General features: G+C 33.4%; 1 protein-coding gene and 1 pseudogene across 1 annotated transcript; both read right to left on the bottom strand.

Annotated features, from left to right (window-relative positions):
• Positions 1-1594: 1594 nt before the first annotated feature.
• LOC142630352 (protein CHROMATIN REMODELING 24-like) lies at positions 1595-20460 on the bottom strand (annotated as a pseudogene).
• On the bottom strand, positions 20339-23005 carry LOC142630351 (protein CHROMATIN REMODELING 24-like). Its single transcript, XM_075804344.1, has 3 exons — positions 22883-23005; positions 22677-22760; positions 20339-22580 (listed from the first exon to the last, which is right to left on the bottom strand). The coding sequence occupies exon 3, from the start codon at positions 21560-21562 to the stop codon at positions 20339-20341; it is 1224 nt and encodes a 407-aa protein (XP_075660459.1). The 5' UTR covers positions 21563-22580; positions 22677-22760; positions 22883-23005.
• Positions 23006-25400: the final 2395 nt, after the last annotated feature.

The following is a 25400-nucleotide window of genomic DNA, read 5'->3' as shown; positions in this document are numbered from 1 at the left end:
TGTATTCTTATAATTTAGGAGATAAGTGTAAATATGATATAATTTAAGGGCATAAAATGTGTATTCTTATAGTTTATAGAGTAAGTGTAAAAGGGGTTATAATTTAGGAAGCAAACGTGCATTCTTATAGTTTAGAAAAGTAAGTGTAAAAATGGTATGGTTTAAAGAAGTAAGATGTAATTTCCCTTTATCATTAAAGCTTGATACCTCAAGCATATGTGACTTGTAAAGTGAATAGGGCATCAAGGACTATTTCATCCCATAGTTGGAGTGAGCATCGCATATTCATGTCACACCCTTCACCCTTCCATTGCTCCCATGAAGGGATCCGCCGGTCCAGTGTCAAAGTCAAACCCCAGTAAGGATATCTTTCTTGATTAGCTGGTGCAAATTTCTCAAGAAATATGAGCAGTGATTGTTTCACCTCTTCTTCTGAATTTGTCATATTGAGAAATACAAAGTGAAGACAACTCAAAGAAGGATTTTATTCATAATTAGGTGAATAATAGAAGAATTTGGGTCTTTATGTACACGTTATACAAGCTTGCGTATCCTTGAAGTTGATATAGTATTTGGGAACAAGTGGACTACTATAGAATTATAATTGTGTAACCAGCTAAAACAAGTTACATACCCTCCACCCCATTCCTTGAAGTTGATATAGTATTTGGGAACAAGTGGACTACTATAGAATTATAAATGTGTAACCAGCTAAAATAAGTTACATACCCTCCACCCCATTTCAAGCTAGATCCCATAAAAGGCAGGTGAACAAAAAAAAAAAAAAAAAAACTCACAGCCATGTACAGGTTATTACTTCTACAATTCATTAGAAGATTCAGAAACCATTTAAAATCTTGGTCTCATGTCAATTATGGTCCATATTTCCAACAATCACAACCAAAAATCAAAGTCCCATCTGGCCAAATCTAGGTGCAGTATGACCAGAAATTTTGACCGTTATTAAAATCCCCATATGGGCTCTAAAACACGAACTGGTTTGATTCATCCAATTTGAAAGGAAAGATTAAAGAAACAGGGTGGACAGTGAGAAAACAAATGCTTCACTATGGTAGCCTTTTCTCATTGCACACTCCTAGCACATACTTGTGTTCTCGTTTATCACAAGGTAACAACAAACACAGGCACAGGCCAATATAGCAGCCAAACAAAAATTTACAGCGTTTATTTTGAATCACTTCATAGAATGAAAATTCTATGCGTATGCCAACAATGAATGGTGTCACTTAACATTGTGCAAGAACTTCTGACACAAAACAGAGGCTTTATACACACTTTAGTGTAACTTTTTGCTATGTTACATGACTTACATCACTCCATAAATTTCTTTTGAATGAGTATTTTGACAAAGCAACTGTTGAATTATGTTGCATTGTCATACTCTCCATGATTGCAAAATATCAAGATGATGAGAGATCAATAACTATCCCATTATATAATGTTCAATGTTAGGTATTTTTTGACATTTAAAATTATTCATAAATCACGAGTTTATGAATCAAAAAGTAAACAAGATCCGATTAATGCAAAATATTATATGCATAACACAGAAAATATGCAATCCAAAGGCAGAATTCTCAAAATTTAAATTTAATAAAAATTTATGGAGTGGTATGATATTGCAAAGAGTTACACCAAGTATACCACAAATCAAACAAACATTATCAATCAAACCTACAAAAAAAACATATGCAACTAATTTTTTCAAAAGTTTATGTTTATTTAATCAGCAAAAATGATCTAAGCTCCTCAGTTAATCATCTAAATTGATAACTGTGTTCTCAGTTCTTTCTGTTTTTCTAATTTTAAAGAGCCCAAAATTTGGTTGAGCAATCTGCTTTTGTAACTTTTCTCCCTTATCTGGTAATCTGGAAACCATGCCCTATATTAAAGAGAATAATGAAGCAGTTAAACAGAAGAAACCTGAGTAAGATTACTTTTTAACCAAGAAAAGATATTATAGAATAATGACTAAACTAACTCACTTGAATACAGTTTAATATAAAACACACACAATGTATGTTGGATAGCTATACAGTAGTCAAGACTTGTCTATTTAAATCTCAGGATCGTTACTTAGAGGGCTGGATACATAGGCCCTTGAAGGAATTATAGGATTTAGACGGTATACAGCTCACTTCTACAATTTGGAGAGTTCAACCTAAATAACATATTACTGACCTAAGACGTTAAGGAAAATAGAAGATTGCAAGAAAAAAGACGATATATTCAAAATGTTAGCAATCCTAAATTAACAATCCTAAATTAACCCAGTTATGTGAATAGCTCCAACGACAGGCAACCTGCATACTTCACTAGAAGCCAAGCAGAATTATCTTCAATTGAAGCTATTTATTAACCAATAAAGGTTCAGTTTCGCAGGGCTGTAAATTTTCACAATATGCAGCTGCTTTTAAATCTATCCTTGGACTTCTCCAAAAAATAATCATAAAAATAAAAGTCTGAACCCAACTTCACAAAAATGGTGGCATACTGAAGCACCATTTGTCACCAAACAGGAAAATATGATAGCCTCAGTTCCTTAAAGCTGAAAAAGCCCAATCAAAATGGGTCTAAATTTTGACAAATCATATGCATGGCTTACTGCTGGAAAAAGCATGCTTAAGCACAAAGTGCCAGAATTAGTGCTTTTTTCACCTCTAAAGTGAGGCACATTTGCAAAAATTCTGGAGCTTTTTTACTTTTCTTTCAAAAAATAAACCAAATGTATAATGCAAGTATGCAACTGTCAAATCTTTATTTTATACAAAGGTCAATTTTCTGGTATGATATCATACATCTAAGCCCAGCCCTCCATCCAGTTACAAATTCTAGATGCAAAAGTCCATTCAGGACCATACTCATTCTCACCAAAGGAGACTCAAGCAAGACAAAATTTATCTTTATACCAGATATATTTCACCCTGTCTCTCTCTTCTTCATTATTTCTCCTTGATTCACCCACACTCTCCTTTGCTTGATCCTAAAACCCACAACCCACCCACACCCATTGATCTTCCCTTAATACCCATTGAAAGAGAGACTATTAATTTAGAAAAAGTAGAAGAAGATTATAAGGGTCACAAAACTTGTGAGGGCAGCTATATATTGAATGAGGATGATGATTAGATACTTTAGAATTGTATTGCATTGCTTTTGTTAGGCATAGAAATTATTACTTAACATTCTAGTGCCTTTTGACCTATGCTTTTAGGGTATATTTTTATTCATCCATGTAGTTCATGCCTTCATTTTAATCATGGCTATCAAATATTATGGGTATGTTTATTTTTTCAAGCACAAGATAATTTTAAAATTTATTATATTGTTATTTTTAAAATGAGCCCTTCACTTCAATTAGGCACATACTAGCATTTTGTGCTTAAGTTCTAGGAAGCCTTTATGCTTAAGTGTGCCCCGCACTTTTACCAACATTGGCATGGTTTCATTAAGATCATAATTACTTACTTAGCTAGAAAGAGAAAGATAAAATGTACCTTATTTGCAAGCTTTAGAGATAGACAATTGATTTTCTCTTCAATTTCAAATTCTGTCAGATTACTCCCACTGTCAAGGGAACAGCGTTTCTTGTTCATGCTTACATCCTTTGGCTTGAAATCATATGCAGCACTATAAAAATAGAAGGCAAGTTTTCACTACAAGAACAAGTACATTTGTAACTTCAATAACAAAACTTACTATGATATATGCTTATAGACCATACCCATCAACAATACATTCAAGCGAAGAACTTGATGGCAAACATCCTACAAACGTAGTCCCTTTTTTGCTGCACAGAAAAAGGTAACCAAATAAGCATAGCGCTTCATATACTTCTAAAAGACACCTTCTCCTGAACAAACACAAGCTAAAATACCTGCAATTTGAGTTGCAATGAGCCCTCTTGGCAAATTTTAAATTCTTTTCTTTCCTTTGGAACCAATCAAACAAATAGAAACATGCTTTTATGGGGTGTTTGGCAAACCATAAACTGGGCCAGCAGAGAATAACTTAACAGAATGCCAATGAACTCAAATGGCACATCCTTCCATGGTAAAATGCTACAGTTAATTCTAGTTTTTTATTTTTTTTTAGTATAAGAGTTTTTTTATAATCACAACATATTTTTATAACATAAATATATATACTAAAGTGATATCCTCACAAAGTCATTAGCATGTGCCTCCTTACAATGATTGCCTTTCAACATGTTTGAATTGTATCCGACTTGAGGGGGAGTGTTAGAGTAAAGTGAAAGGTAAGGTCATGGGTACAAGACTCACCAAGTGCATGTCTATTAAATTTTGTAAAATATAGAACTAGTTCTTAACTTTCCATTTTTTATTCCAAAATTTGTATATATTTATAAATGGTTTAGACAAACTATATACAAATCAAAATAATTTCAACAAACCAAAACTAGAATAAAGTTGAACTAGTTTTTATTTTAAGATTAAGTCCTGTATCCACGACCATATGCTCTATCCCATTCTTAAGAAGGAATGGTATCTCATTTACGCCAGAGTCATCAACTTTATTTTAAGATTGTTACAAAACTAATTGAACCAGCTCTATTGTTTGCCAAAGCTCGTTAGGTTACACATGTATCCACCAGAAAACCTAAAAAATGGGATGACAAAAAAAAAGGGATTGCAAAAGCACTACAATGTAGAGAACTGATACCATCACAATTAAGGATTTGTAAATCCTTCAGATAAACATAGATGTAGCCCCAAGAAATGATAGGGTTCATATATTATGTAAAATACCTTTGTCCCATAATGGTCCAAACGGGGGCAACAAAAAATTTAAAATTTAAATGAATGCAGCCAAAGTAGAAAGCGGTAAACCAAAGGTAATCACCTAATCTCTTCCTCTTCTTCCTTTACAACTTGTACAGGTGCTGTCACTCACTTCCTCTTCTTCCTTTACAACTTGTACAGGTTCTGTTTTGGAGAAGAGCTGTGGTGACTAACTCCTGCTATACCTTGAGTTTGCAAGAACTCTATATGAGCTTTCAAATAGTCATCCCTATGACAAACAAGAGAATAACTAATGACTTAACATAGAAGAGAAGTGGATTTCATGAATTACAACTGCACAAAATCTGCAAATGTAATGCATGTAAACAACAAAATAAAAGTTTCATATTGCCACTGCAGCATAAATATTATTATATAAAGGTGTTAAGCAAGACTGCTATTCATATATCTAGAAGCTTCTACAAAGCCTTAGCTTTATGGACTTCTATAATTCAGCTTCATCTATGTGACTGTAGAAAGGGAATTACCAATATTGGATTCCATTATATAATAATAATGATCAAGAATTGAACATAAACAAAAAATAAGCTTTTGACCTAAATATTTCCTTAAAAGTCTCTCCCACTTATGTATAGGGAGCATAATTGTAAATTTATATAAACTATCTTTTCTATCTTCTCATTTTTCTTCTCAACCAAAACAAAGGAAATTTGTATTTATTTTCCATCTTTGCACTTTTCTATCTTCTGTACCACACAAACATGATGGAAAGCTAAAACATTTTCCTTCCTCCCAAATAAACGGAACCTAAGTCACCTTTCTTTCCACCTTCTCTCTCTCACCCTAAGAAATTTCAATCCTTGATTCAAGAAAAACTACTGAAACTTCATCATTCTTTTCAAGAAAAGGGACATATTGTCTTTTCAAGAAAAGGGAACATTGTGTGGATGATTTCATCAACTCCATCAAAATTTGATAGGTATGTATGAGCACGCACATCACTTGTGCTCCACTTCAAGCTCTTTATTATATAACACTTGCTCTTATTATTGAAACTGTCAAAATGAAAGTAAGTGTTGTTTACTTAGAATGGAAAAAAAAGGGTAAGGTATGGCTAAGGCACAACTAATCAAAAAGTACACTGAATCCAAACACCTATAAGGAGATTTTTATCCATTTTGTTTCTTCCTCAAAGCATAATTATATTTGGACTGGACATATAACTTGTTTTATGAAAGAATATTAAAAGTTAAACCAATCACCAATATGGAAATTTTCATGCAACTTCTTTGTACCTCAAGCTAATAATATGAGGGTTCGAGACATATAAATTGCCATATAGAAGAATGATATGACAAACAAACCTAAATTATCTTCAGAGTATCATTATTATCCCTGCCTCCACATGCATCCAAGAAAGAGCAACAAAAGGAGAATTTCTAAAAAAATGTTAAGCAAAGACAACAATTTAGCTTTGGCATTCTCCTTTTGCTTCCTTTAACTCCTAGATCAATAAAAAGATGACATTGTTCAGGATCATCAGCAACAACTAAACTCAATCAGGTTGACTGAAACTTTATGCCTTGTCAAAGTTTAAATAAATTTGAGAGTTTTCTAGCATCTAAAGAAACATGAGGTTAGAATTTTACAGGGTTTGTTACAGTCAATTGTTTTCAGATTAATAACAAACCCCAAAATATAATTTGAATCATATTCTAGGACTGAAGATATAGAATGCAAAAGCATGTGCAGAAGCACACTTTTGCACACTAAGTCAAGCATTATTAAATTATATAAAAAAAAGATAATATTTACGAAATAAATCTAAATGCCATAGACTAAGTATCAGTACATTATGTGATGGCAATCATGCTCTTTGTGTAACTGCTTCTGGGTAACAGAGACATCAAACCCCTGTTCTGGGAGACTAAAAAGATCCCGAAGATCCTACAAAAAAATTATCACAAGTTTAGAAAAGAACATCAAACCCTTAGATTAGTAACATTCTTGAAATCTTGGTAGTAAAGCAACACTTTTTTTTTTTCGGAAGTGCATACCTGCTGGCTAAAGTACCGAATTTGTTCTTTGTGCTCAGTTGCAGTTTTGAACAATCCTCCTTTGAATATCTAAATGATACATTCAATTATTCAAAATAACACAGTTACATTTAATGCCTCAAATTTTAGAAAGTATGGTTGGAACATACTTTCAACCAATAAATAGATATGCCAGGAAGAAGATCTCCTCTCATACAATTGCAAAACACCAAGAAAGGGTGATCATGTATCAATTAGTCGGGTAGCATGCATTTCATACACAAGCAGAAAAAACGGTCCAGTTTAAACATATTGAACCTTAAAGAGGCTCATGTCCACCTCAAATTATATTTATTTAATGTGAACCATGGAAGGTTTATTTTAAATATTTTGAAACCTAAAATATCTTAACTATTTCCTTTAAACAGAGCAAGGCAATGATTCCCCACTTGCAGCAAGGTATTAAAACTTCTAGCAAACAATAGGTCCCAACAGCACACTTCATGCCCCATGGCATAATTAAAAATTGCCTCTGTACGTCTGAACAGAAAAAGGGGAAATAGACTTCACCTGCTTCCTATATATCTTTTCTTCAACAGTGCCACATGTCATTAATCTATATACAATGACATCCTCCATTTGCCCAATTCGATAAGCACGATCAACACTTTGGTTATCCGTACTGCCAAAAAAAGAGGTGTAAAATTTAGTTTAACAAACCTTGATCCACAGGTTATTACTCTAACAAACTGGGAAGTTCAAAATTCCAGGGGAAAAAAACAGAGAAATGGAAAGCAAGGAGGAAATCAGTCATATGTGAATACTAATTCAAAGACCCATAAATTGTACACCACTACAAACAACAGAGAAATTGAAGATGTAAGAAAGAGATTACCAAGCGAAGGTAAATTAACAAAGCAGCTATACATAAATGGTTTTTTTACAAATATTATTAAATGCCATAGCTTTAGTCAGATAAAGAAGTGAAAGGGAAGACACAAAATATTCAGCAACACAACTCATAACTGATTCCTCAACAACTTCGTTGACCTATGTTACTTCCACAGCTGCTAACACCCCCATCCCTTCTTTAAGATTAGATTCATATTTGGCCAAACCAAAAGGATGTGCTGGTCACTATGGAGGAACACATTGAATTTTTATATAATAGGTAACCTAACAAACAACTAAATCTGATGACCAGACCAGCAAACATCTTATGTTTCATGGGACAAAAATAAAGCAAAGATGAAGTAAATAGAACTAGAATAGAAACAGTCGAATAGATGTTACAGGTGCATGTTGACCCCTTTTCTGGTAAGTATGATGAACCCTATGAGAGAGGGAGAGAAGGTTGTAAAAATGTATTATGCAAGTATCAAATGAAAGCAGTGAAAAAGTATAGTTCTTAGTCATACTAGTTCACTCAAAAATGGAATAACTTTTGGTGAATGACCATCACAAAAGACATAAGTATCCAAAATGATGTTTTGCCTAACTAACAAGGTGGGTTGGTCAAAGTTGTCCATTTTTTTTATTAAAAAGAAAAAAAGAAAGAAAGAAAAACTAGAAAGAGCACCTGGGGTTCCAAGCAGGATCAACTATAATCACACGGTCTGCTCTTGTTAGTGTAAGGCCTGGACCACCAACTCGAGATTTCAAAAGAAATATGGAAGCTCCAACACCTTTTTGGAAATCCTACAGATAAAAGGATCATGAGAATCATAAACTGATTTTTTTTTTTTTAAAAAGAAAATCTTACCACTTTGATTATATACAACACTTACATTAACAATCTTTACTCTGTCACTAGCTTTTGTGGTACCATCAATGCGCAAGAACTCGTAACCTTTGGATACTATTGAATTCTATAAAACAAAAGATCACTAATAAGTCAAATTACGGGAAAGTCTGACATAACAACAAACTCCAAGTCAATAAGAAAACATGGTGCTTAACAAAACATCAAATTACCATCTTAACTCATCATTTTAGGTTTCATATACATATTTTTATTAGCAAGTTATACACACGCAGGTGGATCTTGACCCACGCCCTCACACGCCAATTTGCTCTTACAACTTACAAGAGGAGAAAGTGCCACTTGAATTATAGCTCACTAGCATATCCAATTCCAAGATCTGATCAATCATCACACTATTGAGTTCATTTGAACAAAAGGAAAAAAAAAAAGGTGACTTAGAAGAACAAAAACCAAGTCGATAAAATAATCAATTGATTATATTTCAACACTGTGAAAACATGCATCCAAGGTGAACAAGAATATATTTGATTTTCATGGAGAGGCAGACACTAGATAGGCCTCAAATCATGTGTGTTTATGGATGTCAACACAAGAAGTTGGCCTATCCAGTGACTATGGATGCATGATGGAAGCCCGCTGCCAGCTGACCTGTTGACCTAATAGATTAGGGATTTTATTTTATTTGCTTTAGGAATCTTATTTAAAAGCCCCAAGGTTTGGGCATATTTTGCCAAATAGCATAATTTTTTGAAATATTTAGGAAAAAAGCATTGGGTCGAACTTATTTAGTTATGTAGCATGTTTTTTGGAACATGAGTTTGTCAAACTCGAGTTCCAAACTCGAATTCCAAGTGAAAATCGAGTTTCCCAAACTAGAGTTCCAAGCATTATGGAAATGTAATTCGTGGAACTTGAGTTTGGTAAACTTGAGTTTCACTTGGAAGTTGGAGCCTGAGTTTGACAAACTCAAGTTCCATAAAAGTGCAACATAACTAAATAAGTTTGGTTAGGTGCTATTTAGCAATTTTTTCCACCAAGATTTAGTATTGTTATGCTTTACTTGATTGATAAACTTTAGGTTGGAATTCTTCCAATAGCTTGGTGCTGATTCTAGGCAACCCTAGATGTTGATTCCAAAGTTTCATCGCTAGGTGTTGATTCCTAGTTTTATCTTCTTCTTCTTCTTCTTCTTTTTTTTTTTTTTTTTCCTGCTCTATTCGTTTCTCGCAATTCTCCTTGAATTTTCTGCTGCATTATACAGAGATATTTATAATGTTAAATCAGTGTACCGCAAGCTTCAAACCTTAAGATTTGAAGTTTCATCTTCAAATGGCAGTTCTAATAAACCTCAAATTCTGTATATGTAGTTTCCTTAATATATGTGCCGAGTATACTACAGTAGAAATACACACTATAAAATAAAAGGTCATACTCAGTGCACAAAACTCCAACTTTTGCGGGATTAGGAGAGGTGATTGGTAGGTAGTCTTATCCCCAATAATAGGAAACATGATCCTCTCCATTTCAATTCCTCTAAATTTCATCCATTTCACAATTAAAATTTCATATTCCGAATCTAATAATGTACAAACTGCCACGCCATTTAAAACTTTAAATGATGTGGCAGTCTATACATGTTTAAGTTGGTACAACTAGGGATATAATCTCAACCATGAAATGGAACCAATTCAAATAGAGAGGATCCCTTTCCCAATTATACGATATTCACAAAAAATTGTTGGTTCTACAGCTAGTGTACAACCAGGGATGTAAATGCAACATCTAATGAGTTTCTCTAGCTATTAATATGGGGATCTTATGCAAACTATCCTAACATAATGCATATATATCTTAGTCAAAACCGTAAAGGAATTATTCATACCACACAAGGAAAGTCATAGGTTATGCCAAATAACTATATCGCACTAACATTTATGGATAGAATGTGCAAATGTGTCCGAATAAATGTCTTGGAGTTAAATGAAAATAGAAGCAGCAACTTGCCTCAATGAGAATAAAAACTGCGACTTCTACATATGCATAGTGACAAAAAATAGCTTGTTTTTCACATAATATGAATCAAACAGGGGTTAAACTTCTAATCGTAGACAATTAGTGAGAGACTTATGTACCCCTAGATGAATTCACATGATGGGTTGAACGTCAACTTGCATCATATTATGACAAGCATTATGTGGCAGATATATACAACCCTGTACCCAAAAAAAAAAACCCTACATAAACTAAACATTTATCCTTATTTCACTTTTCTGCAATGCCAAACAACTACTCACTTAAACGCTTAATAGACCCACATCAAACTTCATATAACATAGGAGAAAAATAATTTTATGTACTGCACACATTAATTTTAGAAAGCGACAGATTTTGGAATGTAAAAAGGTTGAATAAGAGCAGCAAATGCAGTATTGGCAATTCAGAAACAAGCAATTGTTAGCGAAGAAAAGTACTAGGTGTTTGAACCAAATCAAAGAATAGACAAGGAACATGTATACAAATTGAGAGAGAGAAAGACAGAGGACAAGCAAGAATAAAAAGAACCCATCTAAACTGACATAAAAATAAGAGCATATACATATACAGGATAAAAAAAATTGATGAAAGGCAGATTTAAAAGTTGAATAAAGAACAGGCAACCTATTTCAACTACATTACATTGAGGCATGTAGAAGAAATAGGAAGGAGCAGAGAGAAGAGGGTGAAATTGAATCTATCAAAAGGAACATGATATAAACAAGATGATAGATACCAAGATGATAATCTTAGATTGTTTTCCCCCCTTTAGCCTTTTAGGATTAAAGCAAATAGTTATAGGACAAAAAACTTACTTAGAATGATAGGAATATCGAATTCATGGAGAGTCCAAATATGCAAAAAGAGCAGCAACAAGTTTGGAGTGGGCTCTATATATAAAATTATCATATTCTACATGAATGCAGGTTTGTGTGTTCAAGTTGATGTAGTTTCTTAGAGAATAAAATCCTGGAGAACAGATTAAATTTCACATGAAACAGGCATACTTCAGTTATTATTTTAAAGAATTTAATAAAGATGGAGTGATGACTCAAAAGACAAACCTTGATTGAGAGAAGTGTCCTAAGACTATCCACTACACAGAAATAATTAAATAAACAAAAACTTTATGTTCCCCTTCCCCATACTATCCACTATATAGTCTATATTTAAGACAAGTTTTGAAAAGGAAACGAAGTTAAGACTAACCTGGATAAGATTAAGCATCTTACGGGTTTGGGAAAAGATAAGAACACAACGGCCTTCTCGTATCAAGTTATCCTGTAAAAAATCATTGAAAAAATCATATTGAGCAATCAACCTAAATATCCGGGGCATATATCAATCCATGTGCAGCATTTCCCACCAATAAAGACAATATGAAAGATATTTTGCACGAGACAATATCATGCTTCTCTTCCAAGTCATCTGTATCAGCTACATCAGCTATGTGCATTGCCAATTTTTCAGCCACATGAACATCTTCTGGTTTTAGCATTGATTCCATTCCTTCCAAGACATCTACAGCAGCTCTCTTTGTCAAGAGATGTGGATCATCACATATTTTCTTCAGAATCTGTTTCAAATTAAATTATATTTATAGTTATCCTTTCACGATAAAAAAAAAAAAAACTAGGTTTTAATTTCCTGAAATTATTTATTTATTTTTGTGTGTGTGTGTGTGTGTGTGTGTGTGTGTGGGGAGGGGGGGGGATCATAGTAGCAGACAGGTGCATGACAATTTTGTCCCTGCAAATCGGCTACACATTGAAAATAGCAAATTCATGGTACTATCCAATGACATCCTTTTTTTTTTTTTTCCCCTTTTGACTGGTAGGTCTACCTGCACACCCAATGGGTTTTGAACCTCAAACCTTACAAGCTGACAAGCCCATTCATACCTTTAAAATATCATAATAAAAATTGGGGGGGGCATTTTTTCCTCTCACACAAGATATCACTATATCAGAACTTTGGGAATTGAACCCAAACAAAATTGGGGGTAAAGTTGCCTACCATGACCTCCCTAAACTCAACAAAAGTGGGAGTTTTGCATACTGGGTACGAGGTTTTTTAAACAAGATATTAGAACTTCCTCTGATTTTTTATTGGTCACACACATATCCAATGGGTTTCAAACCCACGGCTTTATGCTCTACCCTTTCCTATTGGGGGAAGAGCTGCAGTTTGAGCTAGAGCTCAAATAAATGAGATTAAGAAATTCAAAAGTAGCCGGGACTAAAAAGTACTTTAAGTGGGATGCAATTGTTTTGATATCTGGTCAAGCTAGCAGACGAGTTGAAATTGGATCAACCAAGTGATTCAACTGAGCCAACCAATTTATTTATTTTCATATAGATGTGATCGGATTTGATTTATGGCATTCCATGATGATACTCTTTATTATCAAACCAAGATACTGATTGATTTTTGGTGTTGGTAGGATTCAAACCCAAGACCCTTATTTGACAAAAAGTTTATCAATTGAGTTAATTGGAAACCACAATTGAGCCAACTCTAAAGACACATATAAAAAGATTCAAGAATTTCAGATATATATATATATATATATATATATATATATATATATATCTAATGACATAAATAATTGTGATGAACTTGAAAACAAAATAATATTAAGTTAAAATTCTGTTGCTACCCTTGGGGACGTCATAACCAACGCTTTTAAACATATATAAACCCACATTTTTCAACTGTTCTAGAGAACAAAGTAGGTTCTTCTCCATCTATTTTAAATAAAACAAAATTAGCAAAGAAGTCTGCAACAATATCTCCAAATGCATGATCTAGTAAACTTCCAAAGGCACTACTAGATCACAATCAAAAAAGAAAAAAAAAATCATATAAGTAGACATCGATTTTTTTTTTTAAACCAGAATTTAACCAAAAAAAAAAAAAAGCAGAAGCATGATTAAGGATCACAAACATTACCGTAATTGCAGCCAGCGGTGAGCCACCAAAAGCTGAATAAACCAGCTCACTCTTCAGAAAAGATTCATAAAGTTGTCCCTGAACCAAATAAGTGCAAACTAGGAAATCAACATGACGTTTTAAATAAAACCATAATGGGAGATGAAATGAAAAGTACACTGAGAAAAAGCAGATCAAACCTGGCAACTGGTTAATCTTAGCCACACAATGACCTCATTCTTCTTAGAAAGTTTGGCAATTGTTTTGGAATCTTCTTCATCAAATACTTCTTTTTTTAAGCGACGCAAAAAATAAGGTTGAATATGTTCTCTGAGCTCCTGTCAAAAAATTATGAACAGTATTATTGTCCTTGTCTGGCATTTAAGGAAACAAAGTTAACAGCTACCTCTACCTGTGAGAAAGCAATAAAAAATAAGATGCAAGTGAAAGAGCTTATGACATAAAACAGATGCATACAGGGCAAAATATATAGTAGACAACAAGTATCAAAGACAGGGGAAGACTTGACACAGTTTTTCTTTCCTTCACTTTTAAACAGATTTTGAAAAACTGATCAGTAAAACAGCCATCCATGCAGTTCATCACTAACACTTCTTTTACTTTAGGACCTCACTAGAAACCTAAAAATCATGAACAAGGTAAAGCCAACGTTTAAAAACGTTAAAAAATTTCAAGGTTTAAACATTATAACTTCTATATAAAGATAGATATGGCCACGATTATTAAATTTCAGGTCTCATATTTAAGCATCTGCTGTGATAGCAGAGCAGATTGCAAGTCTGCAACCTGCATCAAACAATAGTTTAAGCCAGGACCTTAAATAAGCAGTTGTATCAACGGATTTGGAATTTGTAGATCATATATTATAGGCATAGTTGTCAAAACATGAATTGTGTCATGAATCAATTTTCTATTTTTCTGAATTGTGTATTGTGTATCGTATTTCGTGTATCGTAAGATACACAAACGCCTAATAAAATTTATAATAAAAATTATAAACATACAAATATAAAGGGTGTGTTCAATATAAATTTGGAAAATATTCAACTAATGATTAATTAAATCATCACTTATGTAATAATATTTAAGAATCTAACTTTTTTTTTTTTTGAGAAACATTTAACAAGCTAACTAAATAAATCAAATTAACATATGTTTATAATATACACGTTCAAATTGATTAAACTCAAAAGTGATAATACATGACATATGACCCAAAATAAAAATTTACTTTCATCACATTCATCATCTTTCCTAATCAACTCTATATAAGTCAACTTTGTCATCATTTTCATCATCTTGCATATTTATTCTTGATTGAAATTTTCTCCATCATTATCAACATTTCTTATCTCTTCTTGTTCTTTTATTTTAATAATTTTTTTCTTAAAATTTCTTCATGACATTCTAGCTTCTTAGACTTGTAACAAAAATGACAAAAAAATTATATTGTTATTTAATACCTTATTCATAGTATAGAAAAGAAATTAGCAAATATGAGAGTGAAGTGTCAAAGTGTGTAAAAATTTGGTAGGAGAAAGAGAAAAAAAAAACTTATGTACATGTTATTTTATCAGGCATGATTAAGTAATCTAATAATGCTGTGTTAAAAACAACTAAACAAGTCTAACAACTTGTTGGATTCAAATAAAAGCACAAATTTATACCGAAAAACCCATTTTAAAGGCCACTTGTCTTTATATTGAACGATATGATATAATTCATACGATACGCACTATTGTATTGTACGATTCATGAGCACTTCTAATACACCCTTACAATACAGAACTTTTTTACACGATACGATACATATTGTACAATACGCATTGACAACAATGATTATAGGTATGTGTGCCTACGTAAAACAAATAAGAATAATTCTTCTTAGCTAGATGTTTCAAAGCTCCCCAGAAGGGAAAATCTGAAACGTGAACAAGAGCTTTTCCATAACTTGCAAATTATTCAATAAGCAGTATATTCAGCATTTATTATTTTCCATAGCCATTTTTAGATTATTGTTATAAGAAAATTAAGAACCTTTTTCATGTAAGATGCTTTGACCATCAGTAAAACTGCAATTCATAATGGCAACGATGGGAACGTAATACATACAATGTACACAAATATGGTGCTTAATATCAAACTATTGAAACCCATATAGTGAAAATGCAAAATGAACATTCTAACAGCTTCGTTTTCCTTTTTTGGGGGATGCATAAGATTTGACGTCATTATTTGGCAATTGACTCCTCATTGCATCATGTGGACCAATAGGGGAGAGCAAAACCATAGGACTTTTCATAATGAAGAGAATCAATACTGGATATTAATAATAGTTTCCTATAAACTTTGTTTAAAGTTTAAACATTGCACTATGATTTTGGAGGAGGGGGAGGGGGGGTGGTTCATTGTTTTCTAGTTGATTTTATGGACCATCTCTGTTTGTAAGCTCACCATTTCAAGCTTTCCTTTCTTTTAATAAATCATTGTACTTATCCTAAAAAACAAAAGACCTCCAGAATCATGTCTAACATAACCAAGGTTCAAAAAGCACAAACCACAATCTAACCATACTAAAGTATCATTACCTTTGCAACTTCTGAACCAATATGCTTTTCTGTATCAGAAGCCTTCTTTTCATTTCCACGGAGAATGGCACACTCAAATTTTTCCTTAAACCTGGGAAACTCCAAGTTTTAGTGAAACAAGAAGCACATACATAACTCAAGACAACCACAGAAAGAAGACTATTATTACCATTTATTGTCACCCAGCAGGTCAGGACAACAGAAATTGACCAAGGCCCACAACTCCTAATTCAAGGAAAAAAAAATTCAAACACAAGCACAGAGAAAACTAACCAAGGATCACACACTAAAATCCAAATCCAATCTACGAAGATAACATTGGACTAATGAAGTATAATTTTAGAAAAGTACTAATGATCACATGATGAATTCTATGTAAGTTACCTTCAGATTGTTTTGCAATGGTGTGCCACTAATGATAATACGATGAGCACTTGGTATCTCAAGCAAACTTTGGGCTCTCTGTGTACTAGGATTCTTTACAAAATGCCCCTGGTAGTAAATGGGGGTGATCAAATAATAATTTAGTCATAATATACAACAAAAATTTTGTTAGGTCACATAAGACATTATTTTGTGCAATGGTAATATGAGAACAGTTTCATGTGAATTCCAATTTTGAATATAATGAAGAATTATAGGATTGACAATGGAACTGAGCCAAGACAGGTCCCTTCCGCAACCCTGTGAGGTGAGAAAAACACTCTTCCTGAACCAATCTGCAACTTGAAAAGGGGCAATGTTAGGGCAGGAGGAACTTTTATCTGAGTGGTATATTCTCCATCAATCTGCCATATATAAGCCTACAAATTTGAAACTTTAAAATGACATTCATATGCCTCATGCTCAGTCCATGCAGCAGTCATAGAGGCATGAGTGTATACCTTCTAAACATTCAACAAAGCTGAAAATTAACCCCAGCTATACCATTACAAAAGTTCCTTCACTGTTATTTATTTTCAATGAAAGATCACCGAGCTCCAATGCTGACCTCCCTAATTTTTCTTGAACTTTCTTAATACCAAAAAAATCACTCAGAATTAGTTGTTGACAGCTTGCAAGAAGTATCTCATATCCCAACTTGAAATGCTAAAGGGTTAAATTACTCCTATTATTAACTGTTCTTGCAATTGATAACAATAATCGTACAGGGAATCTCAATTATATAGGCACTGCTGTATGATCAAATACCCTTGCATTGGCAACATAATGACTCCCTGATTGGCTTAACTCAAGACATTTAAAACAGAGCATAAAGAGTTTCTTATATTTAAGATTGTTTACTTCCATTGAGACTTTAGTCCTCTTCAGGCATCCAATTTATTATTTATTTCTACCAAGCTTCCACAAATCTCTCCCTATACCCATTTATTACATTCTACAACATAAGGTATTCACAAAAGAAATTCACTTTGTATCAAAAAGAAAAAAATACTCAAATATGTATATTTCCATCAAAGTAGACAAACATAAAAGCACATACATACATATGTACTACATGTGAGTACGGAGAGTCTGCTGGGGGTGGGGGGACAAAACATAGTATGCATTACAGTAAAGTGATCATGCATTCTAAAAATTTTGCAATCCATTCAAAAGTCAAACTACAGGGAAAGTGTCTAACAAAATACCTCATCAAGTATCATAATCCCATGTGACACTAGCTTCACTTCCTTCATCATTGAAGTCATAGCCTCCCTGTAAAGATTTTGAGTTGTTCCGTACAATATCATAAGTTGTGAGAAGAACACCTTTGCCCTGCGAGTAACAATCACAAAATGCTATCATCCAACAAAAAATTAGCAAACCAGGAGAAGAACACCAGAACTCCATGGTATCACATCTCTAGAAACCATAACTCTCAAAATTGCAAAGTAACCATTACATGGAAGGGATGACAAATTTTGAACTTCCAAGTTCAGCATTTATTGAAATTTGAACTTAGGAAGATTGTGAATCAGGTTAACATATTCCAGACTTGTGTTAGCCCTTTCAGCCTCCATCAAACTTCAAGTTTAATCTAATGCATAAACCTTGTTGCAAGCTTAGTATTGTTTTTGCCAGAATGTTTCATATGCCAAGTTGGAAACCCAGATTAAATAAACAAAAACAGTATATCTAATACCTGAAGTATACTGGAGCTCATACTGTCGAGCTTTTGGACAAGCCCCATAGTATCTGCATGGAAGGACACATTGGCAATTATAATTCAAACATAAAGATACATCTTTTATCTCTATCAAAGGTACATGCCAAGTAGCCCTACTCTCTTATGTTATCGTAGAGCCCACAACTGATAATTCTTTGATCCAATGGGGCAGTAGTGTTTTTGGGGCAACAACCAATCCCCTATTAATCAAACGCGAATGAAATAATCCAGCTAAGAAGCCACAAATCTGAAATCAGATACAAAAAACTATCAACAAATTATAAATAATATATATATATATATAATTACCTAATAAAATATATCTATTTCTTTACCTGCATTGTCTTGCCCAGACCCATGTCATCCCCTAAGATTCCACCCTTACCCTGACAATGCAAAGACCAGAGCCATCTTAATCCATCACACTGATGTGGATACAGCATTTTGGCAATCTTACCAGGCAACTTGTAAGTAGATTTTGGGCCATCCAAAGTTATAGAACAGTCATTCTCTGCAACAGAATCATCTGTATAATCATCCAACACATCAACACCATCCAAATCATCATACTCCTCTTTGCACTTACTCCCTTCCCTCTTTACATCTTTAACCGTTCTCTTGCCACTTAAAATAACACAAGCATCCTCATCATCATCATCCATTCTCTCTTCAACTTTAGAGACAAGAGATTGTTCTATTGGCACTAACTTCTTACACACCCTTTGAGGTTGAGGCTTATATTCTTCACCATGTTTCTTTGTCCCATGTGCCCTACCTACAAACTTATCACCCTTGGAGTCAATATGCAAATAATTAACCTCCTCTTCATTAACTTTAGACACAGAAGGTTGTCCCTTAGACATTAATTTATCATCCACCTTGTTGGGTTCATTTCTTTTTAGCCTTTCACCCTCGTTCTTCACTCCATGTACCCGATTACCTTCAAAAACATTCAACAAATCACTCTTCCCCTTCTGCTTTTCTACAACATTCCTAACCCTACCCCCAACTTTCTTAATCACATTTGATGAGGAATCCAACATGTCAGATGTAGGCGGAAATGAAGACCCTGCACTCACATATTCAGGCATCCTTAACCCATCACACTGATGAGGATACTGCATTTTGACAATTTTACCAGGCAACTTGTAAGTAGATTTTGGGCTATTCAAAGTAATATAACCGTCATTCTCTTCAACAAAACCATCTGTATAATCATCCAACACATCAACACCGTCTGCATCAGCACACTCGTCTTTGGACTTAGTCTCTTGTCTCTCGACCTCCTTAACCATTCTCTTGCCACTCAAAACAACACAATCATCCTCATCCTCATCATCCCCCGAGTCAATACGCAAATGAGTAACATCCTCTTCTATAACTTCAAGCACAAAAGGCAGTCCCTTAGACATTAATTTCTTACCCACCTTTTTTGGTTCATTTCTATTTTGCCTTTCACTAGTGTTGTTCACTCCATATACCCTATTACCTTTAGAAACATTCAACAAATCACTCTTCCCCTTCTGCTTTTCTACAACATTCCTAACCTTACCCCCAACTTTCTTAATCACATCTGATGAGGAATCCAACATGTCAGATGTAGGCAGAAATGAAGACCCTGCACTCACATATTCAGGCATCCTTAACCCATCACACTGCTGAGGATACTGCATTTTGGCAATTTTACCAGGAAACTTGTAAGTAGATTTTGGGCCATTCAAAGTAATATAACTGTCATTCTCTGCAACAAAATCGTCATCCAACATATCAACGCCATCTGAATCAGCACACTCATCTTTGGACTTAGTCTCTTGTCTCTCGACCTCCTTAACCATTCTCTTGCCACTCAAAACAAAACTATCATCCTCATGCTCATCATCCTCCGAGTCAATATGAAAATGAGTATCGTCCTCCTCTTCAACTTCAAACACAAAAGGCAATCTCTTATAGATTAAGTTCTCACCCTCCTTTTTGGGTTCATTTCTATTTAGCCTTTCACTATCGTTCTTCATTCCATGCACCTTATTACCTTAAAAAATATTGCACAAATCACTCTTCTTCTCCTGTTCTTTTACAACATTCTCAACCCTACCTCCAGCCCTCTTAATCAAGTCAAATGAGGATTCCAATGTGTCAAATGCAGGTGGAAATGAAGACCCTGCACTCACATATTCAGGCAACCTTAACCTATCACGCTGATGTGGATACAACATTTTGGCAGTCTTATCAGGCAACTTGTAAGTAGAATTTGGGGAATTCATAGTAATAGAATTGTCATTCTCTGTGACAAAGTCATCCAATACATTAACTCCATCAGAATCAACATACTCGTCTTTGGACTTACTCCCTTTCCTCTCCACCTCCTTAATCATTCTCTTGCCACTCAAAACAACACAATCATTCTCATCATCATCATCCTCTGAGTCAATATGCAAGTAATTAACCTCCTCTTCTTTAACTTCAGACATAAAAGGCAGTCCCTTAGAAAATAATTTTTTTGGTTCATTTCTATTTAGCCTTTCATCGACGTTATTCACTTTATGTACCCCATTACCTGTAGAAACATTCCACAAATCACTTTTTTCCTCCTGCTCTTCTACAACATTCTCGAGTCTCTTAATCACGGCCAAGGAGGAATCCAACATGTCAGATGCAAGAAACAAAGACCCCGCACTTGAATATTCAGGCAAATCAGCTTTCTCCACTTCACTCATTTTTCTATTTTTCACCAATTTCACACAATCCTCACTTGGGCCAATCCTCTTTGGAGCACGCTTCTTCTCAATGGACAAAAAATCGCACGTACCACTTAAGACATTGAGAATATCCTTAATCTCATTCTCACCACCACTCTCAACAACATTTTTGGGCGGAAGAAAATCTAAATCAGCAACATCAACATAATCTAGCTCATCGAGCACCACTCTTTTATCATCACTATCATTATCAAGATTTAAATCTTTACATAGACGCTGCCTGCCTTCAATTTTAACCTTCATTGGCTTCTCTTTCTCTACAAAGACATGCAAAAAAATACTCCAATAAAACAATAACAAGACATTGAGAATATCCTTAATCTCATTCCCAAACCCATTCTCACAACCACCCTCAATAACATTTTTGGGCGGTGGCAAATCAAAATCAGCAATTTCAGCAAAATTTGGCTCACCAAGCACAGGTTTATTATCAGCACTATCATTGCCTTGAGTTGAAACTTTAGATAGAAACTGCCTGCCTTCAATCTTAACCTTCATTGGCTTCTTTTCTCTACAAAGACATTCAAAAAAACAATCCAATAAAACAATAATAGGTCATTGAGGACATCGTTATTCTCATTCCCACCCCCATTCTCACAACCACCCTTAACAACATGCTTGGGCTGTGGCGAATCAAAATCAGCAATATCAACAAAATTTGGCTCATCAAGCACCATTCTTCTATCATCATTATCATTATCTCGAGTTGAAACAATAGATAGACTCTGCCTGCCTTCAGTTTTAACCTTCAATGGCTAATCAAATTCAGCAATATCAACAAAATTCGGCTCATCAAGGACCATTCTTCTATCATCACTATCAGTATCTCGAGTTGAAACAATAGATAGACTCCGCCTGCCTTCAGTTTTAACCTTCAATGGAGAATCAAATTCAGCAATATCAACAAAACTCGGCTCATCAAGCACCATTCTTCTATCATCACTATCAGTATCTCGAGTTGAAACAATAGATAGACTCTGCCTGCCTTCGGTTTTAACCTTCAATGGCGGATCAAATTCAGCAATATCAACAAAATTTGGCTTATCAAGCACCATTCTTCTATCATCACTATCAGTATCTCGAGTTGAAACAATAGATAGACTCTGCCTGCCTTCAGTTTTAACCTTCAATGGCGAATCAAATTAAGCAATATCAACAAAATTCGGCTCATCAAGCACCGCTCTTCTATCATCACTATCATTATCTCGAGTTGAAACAATAGATAGACACCGCCTGCCTTCAATTTTAGCCTTCAATGGCGAATCAAATTCAGCAATATCAACAAAATTTGGCTTATCAAGCACCACTCTTTTAATATCACTATTAGTTTCCTGAGTTGAAACAATAGATAGACGCCGCCTGCCTTCAATTTTAACCTTCAATGGTGAATCAAATTCAGCAATATCAACAAAATTTGGCTCATCAAGCACCACTATTTTATCTTCACTATCATTATCTCCAACTTTACATAGACACTGCCTGCCTTCGATTTTAACCTTTGCTGGTTTCTCTTTCTCTGCAAAGACAACAATGATACTTTCACTCATACACTCAAATGGAAATTTATACATACATATGACGTGCAAGATACAGGAGGGAAAAAAAATATTACCGAGAGGAGAACTGGAATCGGTGATTCCTGAGAATCGTGGAATATTATCATCGTCAATGAGTATGATTGGCTTCAGTTCAAGTTCTATATGGAACAATAATCAACAATATTAAAGTCCAAACTTTTCAAAAATATATGTAAAACAAAAAAAAAATGGTACAGAGAGAAAGAGAAAATTAATAGAGAGAAGGGAAGTGAATGAGTACCAGAAGAGGCCATTTTGGATAACAGAAGAAGAAAAGCTCTCTCAATTTTTGGGCTGTGAAGAGTAGAGAAGTTGTATAGAGAAAATGGTCACTGGGGTCATCTTTTTTTTTTTTTTTTTGCTGCTATGTGAGGATTTGAAATATAGAAATATATAAGGAAACTCTTTATATAACGCTATTTTTAAAATATATTAGAAATATTATATCATGTAAGTACAAATACTACAAAATGAAAATAGCAAAAGGGGAAGCATTGCAAGCCAAAAGGCCCATAAAAACTCAAGACTCGATACTCGAGAGTTTTGTGTCTATTTGACAAATATTATTTTTGTCAACTTATTTTATTATTAAATTTTATTTTTATTTACAGTACTTTCAGCAAAATGTTTTTAATTTCAGCAAAATAAGTGAATTTCAAACGGGACCTTTGTCAAAAAAAAAAAAAAGAAAAGCTTCTCATTTGAGTAATCTCCCACCAAGAACTTGATTTTTTTTTTGTTTTATCATAATAATATTCTTTAAAAAAAAACGAAATAGTCAATAGTATTCTAAATTTCAGGGTAATATTCTTTTTTATTATATTACTTACTTTCTAATTAAATTAAATATCTATCTCTAATTAAACCATCCATTAATTAGAATCTTGGCAAAATTTTCTTTAAATGGTACAATATATATAGTTCCATATACAAATACAATTATAATAAATGTGTATACTAGACTAGAATATATAATTTCATATACAAACACTAACATCATAAATCTCTATTAATAATTACCATAATTAACGACTTTCACATTTAAAACAAAAAATAAAAAATAAATAAAAGAGAAAAAAATTATATTAGGTTAAGTTCCCCATGCATTTTACCGGTTTTCGATTAGTATAATATAAAATGAAAATCTTTGAGTTTTTATTGACTTTTTTTAATATTGCATAAAATCTTTTATTTTTTGTTGAGAGTCTCACATTTTTCACATCAGTATTCAAATTAAAATACATTTTAATTTAAATTCTAAATGGATTTCCTATAAAAACCTTCTGTTTTTACACCCTCCACTATAAGGAAAATGATTGTTTCCATTTAAAATAGTTCTATTTTAAAGCTAAAATTTTAGCTTTTAAATTTAATAGTATATGATAATTTTTTTTTTTTTTTGGTGGGAGGGCAGAACAAAACTGCACCGCAGTATATGCTAATTTTAAATGACATGAAAGTCCATGTACTATTAGACTCATAAAATAAAATATTTACACGAGACGGAAACATTAATTTGATAAATTGCAACCAGAGTCAAAGCACGCAATGGCTCTTGTTGTAAATACTAAATATGTAGGTAATATCATATACTCTTGGAATTTGGAAAGTCTTAAAAGAAAAAGTAGGCGGTTATTGATTCAAACTATTACTTTCTCTCTCTCTCTCTCTCAAAAAAAAAAAAAAAAACTATTACTTTCAGGATTTTAATTATCATGACGATAATGACAATTCGGAGCAGTTATAGTAAATGATTAGGTAACTCTCATGTCACAGAGAAAATAAAGTTTTATACGAGTATGTGCTTCTTTATTAGCAATACTAAATACTAATTGCTAACCCTAATGATACATATATACACGGTATTATAATTAAGGTGAAAATACTATTTTAGTCCTTACATTTTAAGGTCACGGTCAATTTAGTTCCTACGTTTTAATAACAGTCAATTTAACCAATGTTATTTTAGTAGCAGTCAATTCCTTGTCAACTCAATCTCGGTTATAATTTAAACGTCTTCTAAAAAAAAGATATAATTTGAATAGTATAATTGTGATTAAAATTATACATTTCTTTTAGAAGAGGTTTAAATTATATATGGTATTAGCTTATATTAAAAAAAAAAAAAACCATACATTTCTAAAATAGCAAGACTTAGGTACAATACAGTCAATACTTAGGTGTTATTTCTTAGGTTCCCTTTTTAAAATTCTATCATGTGGATTTTTTCTTATGGAATGAAAGTATATTTTTTAGTTAAGTAGCCATATAACTGAATCTTAAAAGGGGAACTTAAGGAACAACACCTAAAATACTGTACTTAAGTTTTGTCCTTTTCTAAAATATGTAATGGTCTCTTATATTCTACTAATATATATATATATATATATAATTTATATTTTAATTAGTTTTAGACTCTTCGTTTTTTGCAACTAATAATTCAATTGTCACAAAAATTAAAAATTTAGATGGACACATGACAAAAAATTGGACTTCAATTAAAATCAAATTTTGAATCTAATTGGATTTTCTCTAAACTTTGGCTTTATATATATATATTGTGAAGATAAATGAGCCGAGCAGGGGTGTTGGGCCGTGGGTTGTGCCCAAGGACATATAGGAGCTCAAGGATGATCAAAAGGTTTGATAAGTATTGGGGTCAATGAGCCGAGAACAAGGAAAGATAATAACAAACTGGTGGTAGCTTCCGAGGAGCCAAGCTTCCGAGGGAAAACATTATGGAAGGTTGGAACCTGGCC

This window comes from Castanea sativa, chromosome 4 (genome assembly GCF_040712315.1).
Source record: "Castanea sativa cultivar Marrone di Chiusa Pesio chromosome 4, ASM4071231v1".
Classification (NCBI taxonomy): domain Eukaryota; kingdom Viridiplantae; phylum Streptophyta; class Magnoliopsida; order Fagales; family Fagaceae; genus Castanea; species Castanea sativa.
The sequence above is the reverse complement of the archived record's forward strand: the minus strand, read 5'-3'. Positions and strand labels throughout refer to the sequence as shown.